At 44.3% G+C, this 23,602-nt stretch overlaps 1 protein-coding gene across 1 annotated transcript; it reads right to left on the minus strand.

Moving 5' to 3' along the window:
- Positions 1–355: 355 nt before the first annotated feature.
- On the minus strand, positions 356–21,432 carry DNASE1L3 (deoxyribonuclease 1 like 3). Its single transcript, XM_059937671.1, has 8 exons — positions 20,976–21,432; positions 16,374–16,462; positions 13,337–13,426; positions 12,652–12,764; positions 9,992–10,104; positions 6,889–7,046; positions 2,064–2,160; positions 356–1,751 (listed from the first exon to the last, which is right to left on the minus strand). The coding sequence occupies exons 1-8, from the start codon at positions 21,114–21,116 to the stop codon at positions 1,635–1,637; spliced, it is 918 nt and encodes a 305-aa protein (XP_059793654.1). The 5' UTR covers positions 21,117–21,432; the 3' UTR covers positions 356–1,634.
- Positions 21,433–23,602: the final 2,170 nt, after the last annotated feature.

Here is a 23,602-nt window from a genome sequence, read left to right on the forward strand (position 1 = left end):
GGGAAGATCCCACATGCCACGGAGCAGCTAAGCCCGTGCGCCACAACTACTGAGCCTGTGCTCTAGAGCCCGTGAGCCACAACTACTGAGCCCGCGTGCCTAGAGCCCATGCTCCACGACAAGAGAAACCACCACAATGAGAAGCCCACATACCGCAAGGAAGAGTAGCCCCTCTCGCCACAACTAGAGAAAGCCCGTGCACAGCAACGAAGACCGAACACAGCCAAAAAAAACCCAAACAAATAAATAAATAAATTTATAAAAAAAAATCAGGCTTACAGTCTCGTTTTCTTATATCAAAAGTCACATCGTCCTGGATATATTTAGGAAAATCAGCAGAGAGGGACCACGTGTATAGAATGCTATACTCTGTATTTCTCAAAGTTACACACGGTGCTTATTTATGCAGACTCTCTGGTGGCATGCGTAAGCTGGTAGGAGGGGCTGCTTCTGAGACAGGACACCGGGGGGCCAAGGCACAGCGTTCCTTCTCTTTGCTTATTCCTTGGTACTGCTTGCAGATTTAGCCCTGTTCATGTACTACTTGGACAGAGAAACAATATAAGGGAAAACAAAGCAAAACAAACCAAAAAACTGGTCACCATGGATATAGGTAAAATGGTGCCTCGCTGCTGGACTCCTCTGCAAGTCTTTAGTTGCAGAAAGATAACAAAATCCTCCAGTCCCTCCCAGCCAACTGGGCCTTTGTCCCACCAGGTCCCCCAAAGAGCCCAAATAGTGGCCTTGGTGACATGCAATGTGGTGAATGTTATAATAGGGGTATGGCATATGTTGGGGTGGCCAGGGTTACTTGACCAGGCTCTGGGATGGGCTGAGCCAGAGCCCAGAAGGAGGGAGAGCTTGGGGCATGCGGGGAAGGGGCAGTCCTGCTGGGCAAAAGTGCAAGGTGGGACGAAGGTAAGGCTGACATGATAGGCCAGGTAATAGAGACCTTCATGGGTGTCCAAATGCCCTGGGCTCTCTCCAGGTGGTGACGGGAGCTCCTTCAGGGGCTTTTAAAGCAGAGTGTGGGAAGGGGTGGGGGTGCTGTGGTCAGATTGGAATTTCAAAGGATGACACTGGTGGTTATTGGGCTGGCTGAGTTGGAGGACTATTTGGAGGCAGGGAGACCAGTGGGAATGGCCTTCACCTTTCATCCCTGCAAGATATTATGGTGGCCTGACTTCAGACAGGAGGACCAGATCCTAAAGCAGTTCACTGCCCAAATCATGGGCTACAGTTGGGGCCTTGGTGTTCTTGGCATTTCTGGTCGTTTCGCATGGAACAGGACGCCCTCAAGAAGACGGAAAGCTGATGTTCCTCTTCCTGCGGCCTCTCTTGGCAGGTAGAGCAGTGACAGCTGATGGGGCTCTAGCTCCGGACATGAAGGCCATCGTTTTGGACTGCAAAAGACCCTAGTTTCCTTTTGAGTAATTCAGGGGAGGTATGAGCTCGAGCTCTAGAGGGAGAATAGAAGACACTGTTCCCAATTTGGCTCAAGATGAATTAGATACAAGTTGAAAAATGAAAGTAGTTGGGCCATTCTTGTTTCCTGAGCGCCAGGAACAGTTAATACCTATTGGAGCTGCTTTATGTAGAGGCAAGAAATGGTTAATAAAATGGCACCCTTGTATCTAGGCGCGACTGGTCTTTTTTTTCTTCTTTGGAGAGACAGATTCTTTGCTGTTGGTGAAGACCCTTGAAGACTGAAGTTTAAATTCAACTGGAAAGTGGTCGCTGACATCCAGGGCCTGTAAAGAGAAAGGAGAGATAAATTTGGGAATTAGGAGACACTTTCATTTTAGTGATGAACGAATTCAAGCTGAGGGAGGCCCAGGATGAAATGCCCCAAGTCACCCAACAGAACATGCACTGGGAGCATTGTCCCTGCACCAGTTCAGTCAGAAATTGAGGCAGGTCCTCAAGTCACGGAATCATAGACTTTGAGACTCAAGGTCCAGTGGCTCAATGTCAGATCTCCATTGGTGACCTGAACCACCACTGGGTGACACCAACCCATCTTCCCAGGACGGTGGCACAGAAAAACAAGATGACAGCTGTACCTTCTCTTCGGTCAACCTGTAAGCTTTCTGGAAGTCAAAGATGCTGTTTGATTGAGGAACAACAGAGGTGACAACCTCGTGTCCTCTGAGCACGATCCTGGAGAAGGAGAGGGAAGATAGTCACATTAATCCACCCTGTTGATTTCTGAGATCAAACCAGGCTTCCTGCTTGACATCTAGAATGACTAACCGCTTGGCACTTTCACATGGAGTTCAAAAGTCCAGCCCTGGTTCTAGCTTGTGTTGAAGCTCAGGGCGGGCCACCCCAAAATATGCCACAATGGCATATTGATTATTTTGAATTAAAGTTACTTAAACGGCTAATGCAGTAGGGACACTCTGACCCTCCTGTCGGTCTCCCTGAAAGCAGGAAATAAATCTCCCCTGTGAAAGATGCACTCCCTGCATCTGGAGGTAGAAGGAAGGACCAGCACCCTTATCCCCAGAGAAAGGGAATTCAGGCCAAGAAGGCTGTGTGAACAAACCTTGTTACTTCTTTAATTCACTACTCCAAGCCCAAATTCTCTTTAGATTCTTCACTCATTGAGAATCCAAAACCTGAGTTTCTTTGCCCTCTTAATTCCTCACAAATGTATTGGTTTTTTTGGTTTAAAAAGTATAAAAGCTGCCTGCTTTGACCACTTTTTTTTTTTAATTTTATTGGAGTATAGTTGATTTACGTCGTGTTAGTTTCAGGTGTACGGCAAAGTGACTCAGTTATATACATACATATATTCATTCTTTTTAAGATTCTTTTCTCATATAGGTTATCACAGAATACTGAGTAGAGTTCCCTGTGCTGTACAGTAGGTCCTTCTTGGTTATCTATCTTATATATAGTAGTGTGTGTGTGTGTGTGTGTGTGTGTGTACATCGCAAGCTCCTGATTTATCCCACATTCCCCCTTTGGTAACCATACGTTTGTTCTCAATATCTGTAAGTCTGTTTCTGTTTTGTAAATAAGTTCATTTGTGTCTTTGTTTTTTTAAATTAGATTCCACATAGGAGTCATATCATATGATATTTGTCTTCCTCTGTCTGGCTTACTTCACTTAGTGTGATAATCTCTAGGTCCACCCATGTTGCTGCAAATGGCATTATTTCATTATTTTTTGTGGCTGAGTAATATTCCATTGTATATATGTACCACATCTTCTTCATGCATTCCTCTGACAATGGACATTTAGGTTGCTTCCATGTCTTGGCTGTTGTAAATAGTGCTGCAGTTAACACTGGGGTGCATGTATCCTTTCGGATTATGGTCTCTGGATATATGCCCAGGAGTGGGATTGCTATATGATATGGTAGTTCTAGTTTTAGTTTTTTAGGGAACATCCATACTGTTCTCCATAGTGGTTGTACCAATTTACATTCCTACCAACAGTGTAGGAGGGTTCGCTTTTCTCCACACCCTCTCCAGCATTTGTTATTTGTAGACTTTTTGATGATGGCCATTCTGACTGGTGTGAGGTGATACCTCATTGTAGTTTTGATTTTCATTTCTCTGATAATTAGTGATGTTGAGCATCTTTTCCTGTGCCTTTTGGCCATCTGTATGTCTTCTTTGGAGAAATGTCTATTTAGATCTCCTGCCCATTTTTTGATTGTTTTTTTGACATAGAGCTGCATGAGCTGTTTGTATTTTTGACATAGAGCTGCATGAGCTGTTTGTATATTTTGGAGATTAATCCCTTGTCAGTTGTTCCATTTGCAAATATTTTCTTCCCATTCTGTGGGTTGCCTTTTTGTTTTGTTTATGGTTTCCTTTGCTGTGCAGAAGCTTTTAAGTTTAATTAGGTCCCATTTGTTTATTTTTGTTTTTATTTTCATTACTCTAGGAGGTAGATCAAAAAAGATATTGCTGCAATTTGACCACTTCTTAGGTCCTATTTCTATGAGACCTCCATGTGCACAAATTAAGATTTGTTTCTTTTTCTCCTATTAATTGGTCTTGTGTCAATTTTATTATAGTCCAGCCATAAGGACTCAAGAGGGGTTGAGGCAGAAATTTCCCCCTCCCCGACAGAGACCCTCAGGACAGTGCCTATGGTTGGGAAACAGGGTCAGCTCTGCGGTGATCTGTGGGCACCAGGACAGTGTCCCTTGTGTGAGCAGGGAGCCCTGGCGGTAGAAGAGACATGGACATCACAGCACATTGCAATGGCTTGCGTACTGAAAAAATGTTCCCTTTGCAATTATTTTCACTGTTTCTGATTCAGTTATGGAGAAAGGTTCTGGTTTATCTTTAATGCCTCCCTAAGCTCCTATTTTGACCAAGAGAGAGCATTCTGCAGACAAGAGAATTAAGGTATAATGTAACATTGTTCGGTTTTCACTGGGCTTACTTTTACAATTATTTTTTATTTATGGCAAGTGGTGCTGTTTTCTTACCTTAGCTTTATGAAATTTCCTTTTAAAATATATTTATTTCAGTAATAAATGAATAGATTTAAAGACAAATATAGAGAAAAACCATAGTATAGTTGCTTTGCAATGATGACAGAAAACGGGAACGTGGTGGTTAAATGGAATCTAATGTATCCCGAGTGTGGTGATGTGGTTGGGGTCTACATGGCCCCAGCTGACTGGCTGAAGAATGACAAGCTGGGTTAAACTGCCAGCCCATGACTGTCCAATGAGCTTTCCCTGATTCCGACCAGCTGACCTGGTTTCCTTTGTTTGCGACCAACACCACCTGGTTAATTTTTAACTAATCTCCATAAGTAAACTCTTCGCATTTGGGTGATTTCTTTTTTTTTTTAAAGATTTTTTTCTTTTGATGGGGACCATTTTTAAAGTCTATTGAATTTGTTACCATATTGCTTCTGTTTGATGTTTTTTTGGCTTTTTGGCCGCGAGGCATGTGGGATCTTAGCTCCCCCAACCAAGGATCAAACCCCCTGCATCGGAAGGAGAGGTCTTAACCACTGGACCGCCAGGGAAGTCCCTTGGGTGGAGATTTCTTGAAGCCATCCTTTCAGACCCAGAGAGTCAAGAACAGCATAGTTAAGGCTCCCCCATTTCAGACTTCTGCTAGTTCTGTGTGAGTCTGCGGATCACACTAAGCTCCCTGAAGCTGCTCCAGTGCCCAGCCAGCTCTGGGCATCTCGGCCTGTCCACTAGCACTCAGCACATGGAAAGTGTTCAATAAATATTTGCACACAGAACAAAGACTGGAATTGAGGCCATTTCATCTTCTCCCCTCATATGCCCTTTTACAAACCATAAAAGATATATACTGTTATTGAAAACATAGAAAATTCAGAGCAGCAAAACAAGAAATAAATGTTTAAAAAAGCACATTGTAATCCTGCCATCCTTTGGCATACAAGTGCGTAAAACTGGGGGTCCTGTAGTAAACACCTTTTTTAACCTGTTCCGCCACCCCATCTAATCCATCTTTCCCTGGGATTCACTGTTCTTCTGCTCCATTACTTTCGATCACCTCCCTCTCCTCTGCCACGGATAAAGAATGGGACCACGGAAGGGACTTGACCTGCCCAAGGCCACACAGCTGGCATGTGCAAGTGGGCGAGTGGGTGAGTGGCCCTCTCCAACCAGCTTTGCTGCAGCCCCTCAAAATGGGATGGAGGGGGGCAGGTACCCAGGAAGCTCAGTCTCCTGTAACTTCCCACCTTGGTTCTACTTTCCCCAGGGCCAGGGCTGTTTCCACCTTGGGGAGCAGGAGTGATGACGTCTGCAGAGGGCGCACCAGCCCTGAAAGCTCTAACAGGAACAGAGGAGGTCATGGGATGGAAACGAAAATCAGAACTCAAAACTAGAGAAATGGAAACTGTCTGCTTGCAGATGGCCATCTTGTGCAGACTGAGCTTGGGGACCAGCAACCACTCCTGGGAACAGGGCTCCTAGGGACTTTCCGGCCTGTGGTGTCCGCTGTGGATGTGCCAGTCACGAACATTCACACGCTTCAGGTCCCCCCTCACCTCCCTCCTGACTTAAGGAGCAAAGTTGAAAGCTGATTGAAAATCTCCAGGGAGGCTTTACAAATACCAGAGAATGCTATTATTTAAATGTATATATTTGCATTTAGAAATGTGTAGGAATTCCTTGGCAGTCCAGTGGTTAGGACTCGGCGCTTTCACTGCCATGGCCCGGGTTCAGTCCCTGGTCAGGGAACTAAAATCCCGCAAGCTGTGAGGCACAGCCAAAAGAAAGAAAAAGTGTATAGCAAAAGCATTAGAAGTGTAAATTTCCTTGCACTAACTAGTCTCATTTTTAGACTCTTACCCTGAGGAAATCATAAGTAAACACAAAATGCATATATAGGATGTTCATTTCAGCTATGCTTTTAATAGCAAACCCTTGGTAATAACCTAATGCCCAGTGACAGAGGACTGAGTGAATAAACTGTGGTATGTCTGTGATGGAATAATTGACAAGCAATGAATATATTGAGCATTTACCATATTCCAGACATTGCATGTGAAGATTTATACATGTTACTTTGTTTAGTCTTCATGTATGAGTGAGGCACTACTACCATCTCCATTTTACGGGTAAGGGAACAAAGACACAGAGAGCTTAAGTCTCTTGGTCCCAGACATATTAAGTGGTAGAGCCAGGATTTGAACCCAGGCCCGTCTGACAGCAAAGCCTGCACTTGCCACTGCTAAGCTACAGTGACCAAGGCCACCATATATGGCCACGCAGGTTGCATGCTGCACAAAGTACCCAGCGGAGAAGCTTAAAGTCTAATCGGCTCAGCTCTCCAAGCCAAGAGCTTCATCTGCCCAGAGGGGGCCACCTTTTCCAATGCACACCAAGCACTGTGTGGGCTAGCGGTGGTCTGGCAGATGCCTCCTACCTGTCATAGGCACAGTTTGTGCTCTTCTTGATCGTGGTGTCCTCTTGGTCCCCGATCAGCCAAATGAACTTGGGGTCGGTCCTCAGGCGGATGTTCTTCCAGGCCTTCTTGGGGACGTAGCTGCAGCCAGCATTGAAGTCACCCATGAAAATGAAATTCTGAAAGACAAGATTCGAAACTGTCACCTGTAGGCATTGTTGTCTAATGTTTTCAGGCAGACCTGGTAGCAATGACTCCACCTTGCACACCCAATAAACGATGAGTTCTATTATCAGTTGAATTGTGTCCCCCCAAATTCATATGTTCTAACCCCCAGTACCTAAGAATGTGACTGTATTTGTAGATGACCTTTAAAGAGCTAATTCAGGTAAAATGAGGTTATATGGGTGGACCCTAATCTGATGTGACTCGTGTCCTCATAAAAAGAGATTAGGACATAGACACAGAGGGAAGACCAAGGAGAGGGGCCTCAGAAGAACCAAACCCTGTTGCCACTTTGGTCTTGGACATCCAGCCTTCCAGAACTTTGAGGATATAAATTTCTGTTGTTTAAGCCACCCAGTCTTTGGTACTTTGTTACGGCAGCCCTAGCAAAATAATAAAGGGTCTTAATTTCATTTTGCTTTTTAAAAGAAGAGGCCACAGTTTAAAATTGAGTCACAGTTCTGATGAGTATTTGACAGGCGAGTATGACAAAGAAGTGTGTTCTCAGTGGGAAGAAGGATGTTTGCTGTACCTGCTCCCTCCTGTTCTTAGTCACCAAATCTCTCTAATTTGGGGTGCAGATTTAGGTGGGGATGGAAGAATCCAGCTCAGTTATTCCCTCACTTCTTTTTTTTAAATTTTAAATTTTTTTTTTTTTTTTTTTTTATTTATTTATTTATTTTTGGCTGTGTTGGGTCTTCAGTTCGTGCGAGGGCTTTCCCTAGTTGCGGCAAGCGGGGGCCACTCTTCATCGCGGTGCAGGGACCGCTCTTCATCGCGGTGCGCGGGCCTTTCACTATCGCGGCCCCTCCCGTTGCGGGGCACAGGCTCCAGATGCGCAGGCTCAGTAGTTGTGGCTCACGGGCCCAGCTGCTCCGTGGCATGTGGGATCTTCCCAGACCAGGGCTCGAACCCGTGTCCCCTGCATTAGCAGGCAGATTCTCAACCACTGCGCCACCAGGGAAGCCCTCCCTCACTTCTTTTATCTCTGGCTTAAACTACTGTAAGGTATAAACATATGAATGAGTTGATGCCTTTTGTTTCCAAGCAGGGAAAATGAACTCGGGTGGTGTATTTGACAGCTTTGGCACTGCTCTTTCTCTCCTGTTTTGAAGCTAGGAACTTACTCCTGTGGAAATTTTGCCTGTTGAGGAAGTGAGAAGAGGCTTAAGTGGAGGGTGGAGGGGGGTGATAGAATGAGCTGTCCGCCTCTGCACCGAGGCCACCATCAGAGCATTCTATCTTGGAAGTGTTTTTCCTTGCAGGGCTCTTGAAACAGAATTTTAATATTCCTCAAGAGGAAACGCAGATTTCCTTGCTTGTGCTATTGTTTGGCGTTGTTGCTGACTTTAGAGTTTTCGTCAAAAACATTTTATTTTGACCTTGGATATCATGGTTTTCCCTGAGGTCGGTGGGCGCAGTTGAGGACAGGATGTCATCCTTAACCCGAGTGTCAACCAGCTTCTATTAATATAGGCATGATTTATTGAGCATTCACTGTGTGCCAGGCTCAGCGTTAAACATTTTCTAAAGTTTAATTTAAATCTTACAATAAACACCAGGAGGTAGAAGGAAACTTTGACAGCCCTGTGGAAAAAGGATAGAGGGGTAAAGTGACCTGCTCTAGGCTACTGAATCCTGATCAGCCTCACTGAAGGGCCCTCCCTCAGAGCGCAAGAGTTTCCCCTCTTGTTCATTTTTGTGCCACTGATGGCTCCCCAGTGCCTGGCACTTAACAGATGCTCAATAAATTCTTGCTGAATGAATGAATGGAATTTATAATTTTAGGAACAAATAAGCAATGAAATATACCCCTTGTGTGCACCATGCCCTAGCTCTGTGTCCACACTTTATTTGACTGATTTTGCACTTTGAGCAGTAGAACTGAGGAGGAGGAAGGGGGGTCACTGGAGTCACATCTCAAAAGGAGAAAAGAGGAATGAGGAAGAGCCCTCTGAAGCACTTCCATATTTGCCAAGAGCTTTCATAGGCCTCGCAGCCACAGGAGGTGGCATCCCTGTTGTCCACATGAGGAAATAATTGAAACCAAGAGGGATGGTGGATGTATTCCCCTTCTGTGAGAATAGCACCCCTAATTTCTCTGGGAAACTACCTCCCTCCTCCACCTTAGTCTGTGAGGTTGGGGTAGAGCTGAAACAGACTTAACCAATCAGAGCATCTCAACCACCTGATCACAGTGATTGGTTCAGGGGTGGACATGTGACACAATCATAGCCAATGAGACTCAGTCCCAGGGTATTTGTTACATTGTGGGGCAGAAAATTTGTCAGTTGCTCTGGAAGCTGCTGGCAGCCATCTTACCATCCCAAGGGTGGAGCCAGCCTGAGAATGGAGCCCACCCAGGGGAAAGGAAGGTCAAGAGATGGAGAGAGAGACAAGACAAGCCCTGATTACCTTGTCTGAACCCTGGGTCCAGCTATGCCTGAACCAATAAATTGCTCTTCCTTTTCATGAGCCATTTTGAGATTCTGTCACTTGTAGCTGAAAGGCTCCTGACCTCTCTTTGTCTTACTATTCTCAGTTGTGAAGTGGGAATGATCAAACTAGTTATCTCATCAGGCTATTGGGAGGATTAAATAAACTTGTCCATGTCCAGCCTTAGCATACTGCCCGGCACCAGCTACTCATTCGCTCAGTGAATGTTGGCAGCCATTATTAGTGGAGCAGGGTATGAATTCCCAAGACCCACATGGATGGTACCCAGGCAGATTCAGCAGAAAGATATTTAGGGCTGAGGAAAGGCCTAAAATGAGGCTCTAAAGTGGTGGTGGTCTGCACAGGCCCTGCCTCCTCACCCTCCCTCAGAGTCACTCGTGCCTCTCAGGGACCAGATTCTGCCCCTGCAGATGGGAATCCAGCAGACACAGAGGGTCATCACCTCCGCCTTCCAGCGACGTTTCACATCCACATAGACATCAGCCAGCTCGTCAATCTCTTGAACGGATGTCTCAGGGGTGGTGTGCAGGGGAACAATCACGAAGTCCTTGACAGCTGAGGGACAGGAAAGAGGCGGAGGTCACACATTTCCTCTGGCAAGATTCCACGAACACTGCTTGAGGGAAACAGGCTGTCCCCCCAAAAGGCACGGACTGTGTCATCTGGGGCCCCCCATTTCCAGAGGGTCCAGTGGTTGAGATTTGAATGATCTTAGGGTCATAAGGCAGCTATTCTCAGCACACGAAAGCCTCTTTTCTCCGACTCGCCCTGCGTGGCTAAGAGAAAGCTGGTAGACAGTGTTCCTCACTGGCATTGGGGGTGTTTTTATTTTCTCATTTTAAAAAACCCTGTATTTTCTGTCTTTAAAAAATATGAAGGCTGTTTGGCTTTGTACTAAGAAAACATGTTTTTTCTAATTTAAAAAATTGAGGCTTGTCAGTTTATACTCCTTTTGTAATCAGAAAAAAAAAAAAAAAGCCTGGAAAAGTTTATTTAAAACACAAAGTGGTCCTTTGTGGAGTGTCTAAAATCCTCCCCCACCAGGAGGGACTGAGGAAGCCTGAGTGAGGGGATGTGGGCATCTTGCCCACCTGTGTCGTTCTGAATGCCTCCTCCTCGGGCTTTCCCTTGTTCTGTGCCTGGGTCCCCACTCCTACTCAGGAGCTGGGGGCTGTTGAGTGATCACTGCTCAAGTCCCACAGCAGGGAGCCGGGACTCAGACCGGCAGCCTGTCCCCAGGACCACACCCTGGTCCAGCAGCCTGTCTCTCACTCTCCTCACTCCTCTCCACTCCCCAACCTCTTTTTGGTCCCCTAAACACCCCAGCTCCTTTCCCACCTCTGAGCTTGTGTGCTCACTGTGCCCTCCCTCCAGAATGCCTTTCCACCACCTCTCTGTGACTGGCTTCTTCGGGTCACAGCCGTTGTCACCTCCAAGGGGCCATCCCTGATTGCCCTGTCTAAGGTGGCCCCTCACCCCGCTATTCAGTGAACCCTGCTTACTGCCTTCATGCTCTGAAATTACCTGCTTGGCTCCTTAGTTTGGCCCACTGGAACCTAAGCTCTGTGAGAGCAGGCTTATCTGTCTTGTTCACCCTCTTGGCTCCAGCACCTACTAGCACCGTGCCCAGCACATTGGAGGTGCTCAGAAATGTTTGTTGATTGAATACATGAATGAATGAATGAGAGAATGAATGGAGGAAAGAAAAGGTAGATGAATGGCTTCCTTGGGCAAGATAGAAGACTCCAGACATGACACAGCTGTAGTGCCATCCCAGCAGGGGTGGGTGTGTGCAGGGGAGGGGTAGGGAAGGGTGGAAGCTCCAGACAAACAGGTTTGTTTAGCAGTTCACAAAGGCTGAGGACTCTCTCAGAGAAGAAATAATCATTTGGTGGGGAGGGCCTCTCCTAACACTGCCAGGTCAGCTAAATGTGAGTTGTGTGCATGACAAAGACAATTATTGAACATGCTCTCTGAAAGGTATTTCTTGCCCTCAATAGCCCCCATCTCCTCATTCTTTTTTGTTTTTTTTGGTTTTTTTTTCCCACTGGGAATTTCCTACCATTCTCCCATGTTTGTTTTCCTGAAATACTCTGCCCCTGAGCTAATTAACCCTCTGCCAAAATAGTGAACTTCATAGTTCAAGATGTTAATATTTGTGTAGTATAGATATAGGTGTTCATATGTACAGCTCTGCATATATTTATTTGGTCATTCTCTGTCTCCCCTGCTGCAACATAACTTCACAAGGGCAGGGACCTTTCATCTGCCTTGTCCAGTGCCCAGAACAGAGCCTGACATGTAGTGGGTGTTGAAAAAATATTTGATTCTATATAGTTCCAGTCTATAAACCAAATTAATTCTTGACTGTCCATTGAGGGTTGCATGGTGGTAAAAAGTGTGGGCTCCCGAGATGCTAGTTTGAGTTGCAACCCTGGCTCGTCCACTTCAGTAACTGCTGGGTGACGTTGAATAAGTGACTCCATCTACTTGAACCTCAGTCTCTTCCAATGTAAAGTGGAGATAATCCTAGTTGCTACCTTGCAGGGTGTTGCAAAGATTACAGGAACCTGGCGCTAATCAGGGATCAATAATTGTTAGTGACTAATACAAGTACTATTGTTGTCAGAGATCAGGTTGCAGTCTTTTGGATTTCCTCTCCACCACCAGTCTGTGGGGGAGATTGCTCAGTGGGTACTGGAGGGACAGTGTGATTCTAGGTTGGGAGATCATCTTTGCTGGCCATTGCTCGAATTTTTCAAATGAAGGAATAGCTGTACTTGATTGGAACTAAGGGATTTTTGTAAATAATTTCCATCAGCCTACATGCTCCAAAGAGAGTAAGGTTATCACTGATTCAAGAAAGTGGCTTCTTAGCTGAGGAAGTCTTGAGTCGTGGCATTCTGAGAACCCAGCCTGGTGTCATCAAACTATACTGCATCCTCTACGTGCAAGTGTTAGAAGTTCTTAATGGTCATCTCAAGCCTGATGCCTCACTAAAGATGCTGTATAAACCCTGGGATCACAGCCCACACTCAGGGCTGCTGCCCGTTTATGGGATCGCTGGGGATATCAGGGGTGAGAGGGGCCTGTGGGTCTCACCGGTGTGGGGTGACTGGAACCAGACCACAAAGGGTTCCCTGGAAAATACGTGTGCATCGCCAGCCTGATAGTCATGGTAGAGGTAGCTTGCTTTCACAGATACTAGCTTTTCCCTAGAAGAAAAAAAAAAAAAAAGAAAGTCCTCCCAGGTGAGTTGCTTGTCTTCTTACTTCTTTCAAGAAACAGAGACGTAGGTTCTCACAGCTCTGTTGGCCTCCCCTGCAGGCTTGGGCGCTGGAAAGGATCTTTTGCCTGAGAACAAGGCTCAGTCAAGTCTTCTCAAGGACCAGAGCCCTTTGGGAGCTGAAGATCTGAGCAATACTAGTTATCTAGGGGACTCACAACTTAAAGGTCAGACTCACAACAAATTATTAGTAGGAAGAAGATGAGAATATGAAGTCCCAGAGCAGCCATGCTGGGCAACTCAGGTTTCCATCCCCAGCCAGGACTTGACCATGAAGAATAAAGAACTCTTCACTCTCCTGACCAGGTCACTGAGTCAACCAGTAGATTAGGTTTGAAGAGTTAATACTTTGCATCAGCCCTGATTTTGACAGCAATTATTTCGATCAATATTGAGAACTGGTTAGAGATCCAAATTTGGTTTTAAAGAGAAGATTTTGATTCTATTCACAGTCATAATTGATAAGTGAACCATGTTCCAGGAGGCATAATTTATACTTACTGATAGAGAAAGGCATACTGTTCTTTGTATGTGTTTCTTCCAAGACGAGAGCTAATCACATAGTTATATGTTTTGCCTCTTCTTGAATTTCTGGAAGACAAAAAAGAGTTTACATTGCATCTTAAAGAACAAACATTTCTCTACTGCCTAGGTTCCCCTCCTTCCTGTCTGCCTCTGTATCTCCCGTGACGTCATGTAGGAGGGCTTCTGTTCATCATAAGCTTTGAGTCTTATAAGAAGGGCCACCACTCACTGGGACTGTTAACATCTACCAGGATCTTTACAGCCGTTATTTCTTGTTCTTATAAGGTGGGTACTGTCGTTACTCCATTTTTATAATTTGCAAGTACAAAGCTGGGATTTGAACTCAGATCCTACTCACCCCCAAATCCACCTGCTTTGGCCTGTACCTGTGGGACACCACTGAGACCATAAAAGATTCAGGCCACAATCAGCCCCAAACACTGTTCTGGCCCATGGCTGGGCTGCACCTCATACTTCCTGGTCGAGTATACCTCACCAGGTCACCCTGTCCATGCACCACTCCTGAGCATTTATCACATGCAGGATTCCCAGTTAACATTTTTTTGGACATTCTCTTCTGCTCTGAAAACCCCCAGGCATTTTCTCACAAGTCCTGGAACTATGATTCCAAATCAAGCTATTGTTTCTGTCCTGGGGACTGAGGATACTGTGTGAAGTCCCATTGATCCTACCCCTCACCCTTATCAGGGAAACTTGACTCTCAGATGTGTTGAAAAAACTTGCTGATAACTCCACCCTGGGCAGAGCCTGACGCGGTTCTACTTCATCTTCCCACAAGAAGATCTGGGGCACGTCTAAGCTGTGGCATACTCTCAGGTTCCGTTGGAAAAAAGCAGAGTGTTTAGGGGCCAACGTAGACCCTACAGAAATTCCTGGGAATGAATATTCTAAGGCAGATCTGGTCATGGGAGCCCCAGGAGTGCAGACTGTGGATTCTGCTGGGCTTCCAGTTTGGGAAGGCTGGCCCTGTTCTGAATCTAGCCTTGCCAAGTCCTGGGTTGGCAAACTATTCGCAATGACTCAGCTGTGAAGTGACAGAGGCCCCTCCTGGCTTACAGGGAATCAGGAGACAAACAGACCTGGTTCTGCCTGGAGTCCATGGCACAGTCTAGGGAGGTTGGGAGAACCGAGACCACTGGGGGTGGGAGGACTTAATCCAGACCAACTGCGGGCAGGTGCCTGGAGCCCCCGTCCCCTCCGTCCCCCATAATTCTGAAAACTGGCCAGGGCCACTCCAAGGATGGCTGAGGGGGCTCAGAATAGAACATTGGCCTTGGAGGCAGACACGGCCCAGGTTCAAAGGTAGGTTTGGCCATTTACTGCCTGGGTGACCTTGGGCAGGTCCCTGCTCTCTGTGCCTCAGTCCCTCAGCTATAAGGGAAGCAGTAACGGTACCTACTCTACAGGTTGTTGTGGGGAGGAAATGAAATAGCACGTGTAAATTGATCAACAGGATGCCTGGCAACTGTGATACCCTGGTTAGGGTATTGAAGGTAGCTGTTTCTTACGGCCCTCTGGACCATCACCTGCCATCGCAATTCCCTTACTTTGACTAGTAATGAACATCCCAACGTTTAGTCGCCACTGCTCCATACCAGGCACAGCTCAACCACTTACATGCATGATTAAATTTAATTATCGCCATGTCCCAGGAAGGAAGATGGTGGGTTCTATTATTATCTCCATTTACAGATGGGGAAAATGAGGTACAGTGAGGTTCAGTAACTTGCCCTTCGTGGCAAAGCCAGAATCCAAACCCAAGTGGTCTGAGCTTGGGTTATAATATAATATAATAATGGCCAGATATCACTGTTTTTTCAATCTGAATGGGGGGGGGGGTACAGGGCTGTTTGTTATCTCCTCTGTGCTTTTAACTATGTTTAAAATATTTCATAAAAAAAGGGAAGGGGGAGTGTAACATGCTCATTGTAGAAAATTCGGAAAATACAGAAAATATATAGAAGAAGAAATCACATTAAATTCCTTGTAAATTTGTACCACTGTCCACATTTTGGTTCATTGCCTTTGAATCTTTTATATGTTTTTTGTTTTGTTTTGCTTTTTTACATAATTGAACTTGGTACCTATTGTATACTCTATTGTTTAATCTCATATCTACAAAAGAAACATTATATTAGAAGTTTTAAGAAATCAGTGTGTCTCAGAATTAATAGACGGGGGCCCTTGAATATGCATTTTTAACTCACTCTGGGGTGATTATTCTTTGAGAAATAAATCATAAATATAACCCAATATCATTTAAAGCTATTCGAGGACATTCATTTATAAAATTTTAATTTATAAAGTCAATTCAGAATTTTTGTCAAATATTCAAATCATACAGAAGTATATAAAATAAAAAGCAAATGTTCCCCATTTTCTTCTCACACCCCTTCCACAATGGTCCTCCGATCATACCCACCACCGCCCCAGAAGTAACCACTATTAACAGTTTGAGCACATCCTTCCTGTCTTTTATGCCAACGCAAACTCAAGCACACCCTCATTCATATATGATGTAGTGTGACTACTAAAATGGGCTCTTCTACCTACAATTCTGAACTTGCTTTTTTTACATATATGGTAGCCATCTTTCCATGCTGGAGTATTTAGCTCTAACCTATTCTGTGGTAACCATGACTTTTAATCGCTACATAATATTCCAGCCTGTGGGCATATCATGATTTCATATTTGCGCGCAATCTTTTCTTTGTAACAGTACTTCTCAGCTCAGCCTCTAGTCTGTTTCTTTCATTTCTCTCGGTCCTGACTCCTCACCCGTTTCCCTCTTTTGCTTTATCATGTTAAAACTAGCTGGTTGAACGTTCTCAGGACCATGGTTAATAAAGTTGAAAGCCTGGGCAGTGTTGGCCACGTGACCTGGTGGTCTGGGCCAGTGTTGGCTCTCACAGTAGTTTCAGTTCCCAGGGACTTTCAGATGCCCTTGCACCTGGCTTTGAGCCGACAGAGTGTCCAGGGGCCCTGTCTTTACCCGTTCAGTCTCTCCATCAGTGTGGGACAGATTATGTTGTTTCTGTCCTTGATTTCCATCAGGAGTATGATGTCACAGCGTTTGATGACCTGCAGAGAGAGAATTCCCAGGGGTGTGAGGCCATTTACTACAAATAATGAAATCTTTTATTGGGCACTTACTATAACATAACATACTATGTTGCTATTTTTTTTTAATTGAAGTATAGTTGATTTACAGTGTTGTGTTAATTTCTGCTGTACAGCAAAGTGACTCAATTATACATATATATACATTCTTTTTTTTATACTTTCTTTTTAATATTCTTTTCCATTATGGTTTGTCCCAGGACATTGACTATAGTTCCCTGTGTTATAAAGTAGGACCTTGTTGTCCATCCATTCTATATGTAATAGTCTGCATCTACTAACCTCAAACTCCCACTCATTTCTCCCCTTCCCTCTCCCCCTTGGCAAACACAAGTCTGTTCTTTATGTATGTAAGTCTGTTTCTGCTTCATAGATAGGTTCATTTGTGTCATATTTTAGATTCCACATATAAGTGATATCATATGGTATTTGTCTTTCTCTTTCTGACTTACTTCACTTCATATGATAATCTCTAGTTACACCCATGTTGCTGCAAATGGCATTATTTCATTCCTTTTTATGGCTGAGTAGTATTCCATTGTGTATATGTATTCAATACCTCATCTTCTTTATCCATTCATCTGTTGATGGATGTTTAGGGTGTTTCCATGTCCTGGCTATTGTGAATAGTGCTGCTATGAACATAGGGGTGCATGTATCTTTTTGAATGATAGTTTTGTCTGGATATATGTCCAGGAGTGGGATTGCTGGATCATATGGTAATTCTGTTTTTACTTTTCTGAGGAACTTCCATACTGTTTTCTACAGTGGCGGCACCAATTTACATTCCCACAACAGTGTAGGAGGGTTCCCTTTTCTCCACGCCCTCTCTAGCATTTATTATTTGTAGACTTTTTAATGATGGTCATTCTGACTGGTGTGAGGTCATACCTCATTGTAGTTTTGATTTGCATTTCTCTAATAATTAGCGATGTTGAGCATCTTTTCATGTGCCTATTGGCCATCTGTACATCTTTTTTGGAGAAATGTCTACTTAGGTCTTCTGCCCATTTTTCGATTGGGTTGTTTGTTTTTTTATTGTTGGGCACTGTGTTTTAAGTATCAAATTGCATGCTTTGTTAAATTAACTAACTTCTCTGAAATAAATGATGGACTCCCTGAGGAAAGTACTATTATCATGTCCATTTTAAAGACAAAGAGCCTGAGGTTCTTTCTGGGAAAGCTGAGGTACTATCCAAAGTCACCCAGCTAGAAAGTGGCTAGGCAGAATGTGAACCTAGGCAACCCAAGTCCAGAACCCAGGGTCATGACCCCTGCACGTCCTACTTCTTGGTTTTGCTTGAATAATTACAATAATAATAATAGTAAATATTTATTAAACCCTTAGTAAGTGAAGAATACCAGGCTGGATACTGCAGAAATAAAGAGGTATAATTATAATGTTAATAAGAGATAACATTTACTGTGAGCCTACTCTGAGCCTCACCAACCCTATCAGATGACTACGATTTTTAGCTCATTAAGCATAGGAGGAAACCACGCTCAGAGTGATTGAGTAACTAGTTTAAAGTCACACAGCCGGTATAGGTGGTAGAGTAGGATTTGAACTCAGGTTTACATGACTTCAAAGCCCAGCATGCTAAGCTATTAAAATATAGTTCCGCCCTCAAAGACTCATTATCAGTGAGAGAGACAAATGCAAAGAGCTAGCTACAATGAGAGGCAAATGAAAGATGTGCTAAATAAAAGTCAGAGCTGTGAGAGTGTTGAGGAATAATTAACTACATCTGCCCAGAGGATCAGGAAAGTCTCCAAGGAGGAGGAGGCATTTGAAAAGGCCCTGAGAGGTGAGGAAGAACTCAGTAAAAATGCAGGAGAGGCTCCTTCAGGGCAAGCAATAACCTAGAAACCAGGGTGCAGACCAAGCCGAAGCCCATTAGAGACGACAGGGACCTTTCTGTGTATGGGGTCCTGGTGGGCTGGAATTTGTCGCTCAAGGACAGGGTATCCCCAGTGTTAATTTCGTCCTCTCCAAAGACATGGAGCGGGGGGATTATGCCACTGGTCCTGTTTCCAGAGCACATATATGTTCCAGTTTCCTCTCCAAGAAGGGCATAGAAGAGAGAGCCACCAGTACTGGTCTGTGCAGCCATTAAGAAGTGCTGGGGGCTGAGGATGCACCTGTGTAGTGACAGAGGAGGAAGACTATGTCCAAGTCTGGATCCTTCCATCAATAGGCTTGCATTATATACCCTGAGAAGCCATAATTCAAGAAGAGTTATATAGCACAGAGTTCATTGCAGCTCTATTTACAATAGCCAGGACATGGAAGCAACCTAAGTGTCCATCACCAGATGAATGGATAAAGAAGATATGGCACATATATACAGTGGAATATTACTCAGCCATAAAAAGAAACAAAATCGAGTTGTTTGTAGTGAGGTGGATGGACCTAGAGCCTGTCATACAGAGTGAAGTAAGTCAGAAAGAGAAAAACAAATACTGTATGCTAACATATATGGAATCTAAAAAAAAAGGTTATGAAGAACCTAGGGGCAGGACAGCAATAAAGACGCAGACATAGAGAATGGACTTGAGGACATGGGGAGAGGGAAGGGTAAGCTGGGACGAAGTGAGAGAGTGGCACGGACACATATACACTACCAAATGTAAAGTAGATAGCTAGTGGAAGCAACTGCATAACACAGGGAGATCAGCTTGGTGCTTTGTGACCACCTAGAGGGGTGGGATAGGGAGGTTGGGAGGGAGGGAGACGCAAGAGGGAGGAGATACGGGGATATGTGTATATGTATAGCTGATTCACTTTGTTAATACAGCAGAAACTAACACACCATTGTAAAGCAATTATACTCCAGTAAAGATGTTAAAAAAAAAAAGTAGGCTTGCATTTCATGGCATCAGCCTTGCAGGGTTCACCAAGGAGAGCTGGGTGCTGGTCGTCCAGCCAGCCTGCTGATTTAGTCACTTATCACTGTCAGATCTTTCTGGAAGACATTTTAGAATATGTGTCAAAAGCCTTAAAAAAAATGCATTAATCCTTTGGTCTAGTTTTCCCACTTTGAGGAATGTTTTCCACTGTAAAAAGGTATCTACTACTTCTCTACACCTCAGTTTCCTCATCTATAAATTGGCATAATGATAGTCATTCCCTCACAGGATTGCTAGAGGACAGATGGATACTTAGAGCAGTGCCAGCCATACAGGAGGCAAACAACAAAGTATTGTTATTATTATTACTTACACAGATCAAAGAGGAAGATGCATTGCAACAGAAAAATTGGAAACAACCTAAGCATCCCCAAATAGGAAAGCATTAAATGAAACATGTTGCAAACACAGCATAAGGCATTAAAAGTTGTGTTTTAAAAGAATATTAATAACATGTGAAATACTTCTCATATAAGAGCAGAATACAAAACTGATGATATAGGGTGTCTCCATGCTGCAAAATAGATGCAGATTTATGTATTTATTTTTGTGTAGAAAAATGCCCATAACAAGTACCAACAACTGTTATCGTCAAGTGATAGGATACTTCTTTATATGTTTCTGTATTTTCAAAATAGTCCATAATGACTATTTTTAATTTAATAAAATTAATTTGTAAATTATAAGTTTATAATTTAAAAATTATACCTTTATAATTTTAAAAAATTAAGCTGTTATTAAGAAAGAAAACTGCTTTATGAGGAAGGAATTGCGGGTGAAGAGGTGATGGCCAATATTTATGAAGACATGACAGGTGTGATCATAGCTTATTTAACATAAGTTAAATGAGTTGTCTTATATAAAGCGTCTACAGTGCCTGGCATATAGTGGGCTTAGCGAAGGCTTTATAAACGTTAGCTCTTATCATGGACTCATTACATTTTCACAATAACCCTGTGCTGCATTTACATTTCACAATAACCCTTTCTTGCTGAAAGGCACGGGGGGCTCAGGGAGGAGAAAGGCCGTCCGGAGCCGGCGCACCTGGCTGCCAGGTGGAAGCTGAACCCAGGGCTCCTGGCGCTCCCCCCAGAATGTGGTGCCTCTGGGGTTTTCTAAGGTAATAAAACCCAGAGTCCTGGGAAAGGTTTCAACTCCAGCATCAAAAATAAATTAACCTCTAAATAAAGAGAGTCAACTGACTCCAGAGGAATGTGAGCAGAGTCCCAAGACATTGGTCAGATTACCCAAGGAAAGTCTTATCTAAGTGGGGAGAAAGATTAGAATTGGAAGTTGGGATAAGGTTGATGGCTGGAGGGGGAGAGAACGAGGAAGAAAGGGGGGGGGGCGTAGAGAGAGATAGGGTGCGCACACACACATACACATGCACACACACACACATACACATGCACACACACACACACACACACACACACACGCACACGCTACCTTCACCCTAGGGACTAACTTCAGTTAAATTCCTCCTGAGTCTCTTAAAGTCTGAAAGCTGTAGAGAGAGTGTGAAGGGTGTCCAGCGGTCCTTCTGACAGGAAGGGGGGCTCACCTTCACAATGACATCCATGGCATTACAGTTTGCCTTCTTGGATTCCCCAAAGGACCTCACATTAAAGGAGCAGATCCTCAGGGCCAGGGCGCTGTGGGTGGAGAGGAGGAGAAGCAGCAGGGAGGCCAGCGGCAGAGGCATCCCGGGCTCCTCTGGCTTCAGGGCTTGAAGAGAGGACAGCAGTGTCTGGAGAGCGGGCTCCTGGCCACCGCCTCAGGCTCTGCTGACTTGTTAAGCCTGCAGATAACAGGAATTACTGGATTCCTTGTTGCTGCTTTCACTTCTCTGAGGAACTGAAGATCATGGGTTTCATTCTGCAGGGAAATGAAGGAAATGAGCTAGTTTTTGGGATCCCTTGTTTTTGTCACTCGGGTGAGGAAACTGGTCAGTTTAATCTAGGCACCAGTCTCTGCAAAGTCACTCTTAACCCAGCTGGAAGCCAGCTGTGACATCTGGTCATCTCTGCTGTGGTCACATACCATGTTCCTTCTCCTGGAAATTGATGAACTTGGAAATGGTCCACCCCAGAGGGCATCTGGGGTGTAGAGCCTTCTGCAGGGGGGAAGGGGCGGGGCAGGGTCAGTGGGAAATTCTGCCAGATTTTCTGCCATCACTGGGACTTGGCAGCTAGCTATCCCTGGACACACCGAGATTCCAGCTCACCAACGACACTGATGGGCATAATTAAGATAGAGTCTGGTTTGTTTCTTTTTAAATTAAATTAAATTAATTAATTAATTAATTTATTTATTTATGGCTGTGTTGCATCTTCGTTGCTGCGAGTGGGGGCTATTCTTCAGAGCGGTACATGGGCTTCTCTTTGTGGTGGCTTCTCTTGTTGCAGAGCACAGGCTCTAGGTACGGAGGCTTCAGTAGCTGTGTCACGTGGGCTCAGTAGTTGTGGCTCGCAGGCTCTAGAGCATAGGCTCAGTAGTTGGGGCACATGGGCTTAGTTGCTCCATGGCATGTGGGATCTTCCCAGACCAGGGCTTGAACCCGTGTGCCCTGCATTGGCAGGCGGATTCTTAAGCACTGCGCCACCAGGGAAGCCCCTGGCAGGCAGATTCTAAACCACTGTGCCACCAGGGAAGTCCAAGTCTGGTTTGAATTACATAATTTTTAAGGCAAGTTTTGTTGTGTACAGTTTAACATACCAAGTACTCGCAGTGTGTTGCCAGGAGAAGCAGTTGCTTGTCTGCTGGGATGGGTCAACTACCCTTGCACTTAAGCCCCTGGAGAGATCCATGATTCAACCTGGTATTATTTAATGTTTATGAGAGAGAGTTGTGTGGCCCCAAGAAAGGAAGGTTTTGCAAGAATTGTAGGATTTCAGTCCAAGTAAAATAGCTTTTAGAGCTTTGGGCAGGAAGATAGGAAGATCTGAAAAGCAAAAGAAGTACAAAATCAAATCAAGTTATAAACCCAAGTAGGATTTGCAGACTTTGGCAAGGAAAATTCTTCTGCGAAGAGGGGAGGTAATAAGAATAACTTGAAACCAAGCGTTGGGATCTCCGGACTACCCCCTCCTGAAGTGATGGGCATGTGGTCACAGCCACCGGGAAAAGTGTGCAGGTATCGCCAACATACATCCGGTCAGCATCCTGGATGAAATCTGTGGCCAGGTATGCCCAGGCATTCTAAGGAGATAATCCCAAATAGTACATGAAAGGAAGTAATGGCTTCCTGAGCTCATGGGGATGTGAATCTCCCTCTTGGCCACAGCCCAGGCCTTAAGCCTGGTTGAGTCACTGGTGAAAAGCTGCTGGTGATTGTCCTTCCTGGTGAGTGGGCATCTTCTGACCAGAGGAATATTTAGAAGTCAGTGTGGTACACATTTTTTGTGTCTTTCAAGAAGGAATTTGTACATATGTGGTTTTTATTATCTTGTAACATATGAGAGATTTTGACCTATTAAATTGGCAATCTGGTAATCCCAACATAAAATGTGCAGTTGAGGGAATCTTTTTAGATTTGTAACTTTAGGTTGAAACCTTACTAAGTTTCTGTACAGTTGTGGAACATTTATAAGAATTTTGGGTTAACAGTGTTTTATAAGTTTAATTTTTTTAGACTTAGAATTACTTAGCATTAAAAAGGATGGTTTTTTTGTTAGTTCAGAAAACTGAAGAACTTTACAAGGAAATAGGTGTATAAAAGAAGTTTAAAATGTTTGTAAATGGGTCCATAACCTTTAGGGGTAATTATTTAAGTTTGTTGGATGTGGAGTTGCCAGATTTAGCAAATAAAAATACAGAACACTAGATCAATTTGAATTTTAGATCATTCAAATTTAATTGGGCATCCTGTATTTTATCTGGCAATACCAACTGGACATATAAAAGGAATAAAAACTTTTTTTTTAGATTTATTAATTATTTATTTATTTTGTTTATTTTTGTCTGCGTCAGGTCTTAGTTGCGGCACGCGGGCTCTTCGTTGAGGCACACGGGCTTCTCTCTAGTTGTGGCTTGCAGGTTTTCTCTTCTCTAGTTGTAGTGCCTGGGCTCCAGGGCGCGTGGGCTCCGTAGTTGTGGCGTGCAGGTTTCAGAGCATGTGCGCTCTGTAGTTTGCAACATGCAGGCTCTCTAGTTGAAATGCGCGTCCCCTGCATTGTAAGGCGGATTCTT

This window comes from Balaenoptera ricei, chromosome 11, assembly GCF_028023285.1.
Source record: "Balaenoptera ricei isolate mBalRic1 chromosome 11, mBalRic1.hap2, whole genome shotgun sequence".
NCBI lineage: Eukaryota > Metazoa > Chordata > Mammalia > Artiodactyla > Balaenopteridae > Balaenoptera > Balaenoptera ricei.

Excerpts from the sequence above, each read along its gene's own strand:
- DNASE1L3 (XM_059937671.1), bottom strand. The coding sequence starts at position 21,116 with ATGCCTCTGCCGCTGGCCTCCCTGCTGCTTCTCCTCCTCTCCACCCAC. Across the intron at positions 16,463-20,975 it reads CCATGGATGTCATTGTGAAG|GTCATCAAACGCTGTGACAT; the intron begins GTGAGCCCCCCT and ends CTCTCTCTGCAG. Across the intron at positions 7,047-9,991 it reads AACGTCGCTGGAAGGCGGAG|AATTTCATTTTCATGGGTGA; the intron begins GTGATGACCCTC and ends CTTGTCTTTCAG.